Source organism: Vulpes lagopus, chromosome 12 (assembly GCF_018345385.1).
Source record: "Vulpes lagopus strain Blue_001 chromosome 12, ASM1834538v1, whole genome shotgun sequence".
In the NCBI taxonomy this organism is placed as follows: domain Eukaryota; kingdom Metazoa; phylum Chordata; class Mammalia; order Carnivora; family Canidae; genus Vulpes; species Vulpes lagopus.
Window position 1 is genome coordinate 8,160,715 of NC_054835.1, and position 3,998 is coordinate 8,164,712.

A 3,998-nucleotide genomic window follows, 5' to 3' on the forward strand; every position below is an offset into this window, starting at 1 on the left:
CCTGTCTTCCTGGCCCATCCTACCACCCAATTTCCACACCCCCAGTCAGCTTGGCTCTTTGGTGGTTCAGATCTGTCACCCCTTAATAAAGTGGCTTTCTGGCTGCCGGGGATTGAGAGCTGCTACCGGGGAATGTAAGTCACTAATAGAATGGAAAACACTGTGAAATGCTCCGAGGTGCCAAGCTGGGCCCAACCCAGTGTGGTTCTAAAAGGCTAATAAAAATCCACCAATTAATTGTGACAGCTCAATGGAAAATTATTCAATTGTGAACAGGGCCAAGCAGCAGCTTGAAAGGAGGAGGGGAGATGTTGCCATAGTAACATCAATCTAGGTTCTCAGCGGTCAAAGCCAGCCTGGGAGTGAGCAGCATTAGCCTGCCGCATCTGACACGGGATGGGATGCAGGACACAGCAGAGCAGCGTTTGAAAGAGATGCTCTGCCTCGCCCCGGGCCTGTGGCCACTACTCCAGGCTGAGCGCTGGCCTCCCCTGGGGGAGAGAAGTTGTTTGCAGAATGCTCTTTGCTTTGAGAAAACTGGGGAAGGAGCAGTCAAGCACAGGAGGAAAATACACCCCATATTGTGTTTCCCTCTACCTTTGACCATCGGTATTTTACCAACTGCCAATTAAGGGGCTGCTGGGACAGGTGTGGATGCAGGCAGCACGATTTCCATCTTCCCAGAGTTAAGGCCCTCACTGCTCTGGAAAACCAGACTCCGAGGGCACAGAGGACCTGTAGGCAAGAGTCAGGTGAGCTTTCCATTATGGTTTTCAGTTGCAACTTTTATTTCAAAAGAGGCACACAACACATTCATATTCTGAACATTTGAAATGCAACCTTGCTCAAGCAAAAATGTATTCCTTCCTTGTTCATCTCCCACTAGACCCTTGGCTTGGTAAACACTGTACCACCGAGGACAGTTATCAGAAGGGAATGGGCAGCCAGTTCTGAACAGTCTCCACACCACAGCGGGGTTTTCTTGCTAGAGGGATCTTGTGTTAATGGGGTGGAGAACAATTTTTTTTTTTTAACTTTTAGAACCATACTCTCTACCCAGTGGGGTGTACTCACTGAGAGCTGCACTTCGGATGTCAGCTACAGGCATTCTTATGGAGACTGTCAAAACTTTACTCTGCTGTCATCATCAGCCCACCTCGCTTCAGCTCAGAGCAGCACAGCCAGCCCTGCCTGTTCATTGGCTGCCGGGCCAGGGGCCTGCTCAGAGCTGGGCCACCAGGGAAGGGGGCTGGAACAGCTACAGTAGGGCAGTGCTTTCTTCTTCACCAGGATACAGCTGGCTTTAGGTCACCTCCTTTTTGACACCATCCAGGTCTTTGCCTCGGCCAAGTTGGAAGTCAAAAGCAAGCACCCACCTAAGTGATCCTACTGCTAAGAATTCATTGTAATAATCCCCATGCCTTTATAGTGTCCCCGTCTTTCAGGCTCAAGGAGAAGACAGGAGCGGGAGTGGTAGCAGGAAGGGTCCACGGACGCCCTGGCCCCTCACCGGCGGCCGAAGCGGAAGCTGAAGCCACCTTTCTTCCTGCTGTAACTGCTGAGCTCCTCAGCCAGGGTCCCCAGCGGGCCGTTGGCCTTCTCACCATCCGCCGGGAGGAAGCCAGTAGCCTCGCTGCCGTCATCCTGCCTCCCAAACCGGAACCTGAAGCCAGCACGCTGTCGGCCTGACATCTGCAGTTCCTTGGCCGTGACAAGCAGCCCATGTGGGTGTGGTGCTCTCAGCCACCGGGAGGAGGCCCGTCGGAGGGGGGCGTGGTGCCCCCCGGGCAGGTTGGCCCAGCTCATCTCGCCTCCGACACCACTCATGGCTGCCACTGGCTCTTCTGTGTCCAGTAGAGGAAAACAGGCACCCAGTGGCAGGAGGACAAGGCACGACAGGGACCGAGGACTTATCATCTGGCTCAGAGGAAAGAGAAGAAGTTATAGGCTGTACACATGGGCCTTGCACGACAAGTTGTCAACAGTGCTTCCCAGGGCCTGGGCAGCTCTGAAAGGCTGGTGGCTCAGCTGAGCCCAACTTGCAAACAGCTTGAGGAAGTGTCACTATGCGGGTGGATCAGGCCTTTATTTTCTTAGCAGGCTCAGGAGCTGATTGAGCCAATTAGGCTGATTCTCCTCTCCGGCAGTCCCCTGGATCTGACGGCCTTGGCAGCTTAGCATTCAGATACCCCCGCTGCTGGGACGGCTCACAGCCATGCACCAGCAGCCCCCCTGAGTGCTGTGCAAATTCAGGCTCGTTCTTTTATTATAATTATTGACTCTTGGGCCATATCGTCTCAGAGCCACAGGGTAGAAAATTCATAGCATCAATCTCAGTTTTCAACCTGATAGTCTAGCTAAGCTGTATAGCTGGGACACCAAGCTAACGTCTCTGTAACATGGAAACGAGTTGCTCCCAGAAGCAGGACACAGATTTGATGTTCCTGGCCTAACTCAAACACTCAGCTGTGGAGGGAGCATGTGGACATGCCTGGGCTGTTGATGAGCCCTACAGAGCGCCGTCTGTGTGCGCGGCTGCACGTCCCCTTCACAATAAGCTTAATTTTTAGGCCCTGTTAGTCCCATGTTTTCAGGCAAGAAGACTGTCAGGCAGGCTAGGAGGTGGTGCCTAGGCCACACAGCTGGCAGGTGGAGGCCCTGAGATCCATGACTCTACTGGCCACACAGCTGCTTGGTTTGCCAAGCCTGTGGGTAGTGCTTCCTGGCCATGTCTGGTACCGTCCTCACAGGCCTCCCGCAGGAGGGTCCTACCCCTTTTATGGAGGGCGGCATGCTCAAACAGGTGACTCACCCAAGATCTCAACAGCGTTATAAGCGACAGAGCTGGGGATACAAGCCCAGGTCTAAGTGTCTCAGAATTGCTACTCTACCCCATGGAGGTCCGGGCTGGGTGGGGATTTGAAACAGAAATAGAGTTTCCCAAAATGCCCCTGCTTCAGCAATAGTTGCTCATTCCCTCTTAAAGGAAGCCTTTTTGGTAATGACCATGGTGAGCTGGAGCCAGCTATTCCTCTGAGGAGTAGAACTGAGACTAGAAGAAAGAGCTAGTTCTAGAGAAGAAGCATGGGGTCCCCAGTGCTCTTTCCAGAAATGGCTCCCTTGAAGACATTTCAAAGTGAACTCAGCCAGAAGGCTTTAAAAAATGATAAAAGCAGCGCTTCTCTCTACCCAAATCCAGCCCTCCTAACTTCCATCATCACATCCCCCGGGGCTGGAGCCAAGTCTGGCCTGTGTCAGGGAAGCCTCTCCGTCGGGGCCTGGGTGGAGTGGAGGGCTTTCCACCTGGTAGACAACTTTACTTGGGGATGGCCTCTGCATCTGGAGAAAGGGTGGATTGATGCATAGAAGGAAGTGGCTCCTATCCCTTTTTGGGGGGTCGTGGACCTCTTCAAAAACATGGTGGAAGCTTGGGACACACACCACCAAAAATTGGGCCCCAGTATAAGTCATAGCTTCAGGCCCCCGTGTTCAGGACAAGGCAGGGGAGGCACATAGTGGGAGAGCTAAGCTGTCGAACCAGCTGTGGCCAATCTGGCCTGTAAGAGGAGGTGCTGGTCTCCACCCGCCCGCCCGGGGCCTAGCCAGCCCCTGACCTGGCCCCGGGCCCCAAGTGAGCAGGGCTCCTGCCAGGGATGGAGCGGTGGTACTCACTGTGCTGCGGGTCTGCTCCCCAGGAAGGCTGCTGGGCAGGGTGCCTCTGCCTGGGAGGTGTGGCTCCTGGCTTCTCCTGCCTTATATCCCCGCCCCCCCCCCCTCCCCCGTGAACTTGCTGCTCTGAGGTCTGATTGCTGCACATTCCTGACCCTGGGATTCCATTGGGGAGGCTGGTGGTGAAGGACTTTATCACTGCGTTGATGAAAGACCCAGTGGTGCAAACAGGATGTGGTCTGATGAGAGGAGCAGAGGGGCTGCCCTTTGCCCAGAGGCCCACCTCGGGTGGAGGAGACTGGGTGGCATCATTAACTATAAATCTCGGG

General features: G+C 54.3%; 1 protein-coding gene across 1 annotated transcript; it reads right to left on the reverse strand.

Annotated features, from left to right (window-relative positions):
- Positions 1 to 696: 696 nt before the first annotated feature.
- On the reverse strand, positions 697 to 3,779 carry LOC121472663 (pyroglutamylated RFamide peptide). The gene has a single exon (XM_041723944.1). It carries the CDS (start codon positions 1,915 to 1,917, stop codon positions 1,507 to 1,509), a length of 411 nt encoding a protein of 136 aa, XP_041579878.1. The 5' UTR covers positions 1,918 to 3,779; the 3' UTR covers positions 697 to 1,506.
- Positions 3,780 to 3,998: the final 219 nt, after the last annotated feature.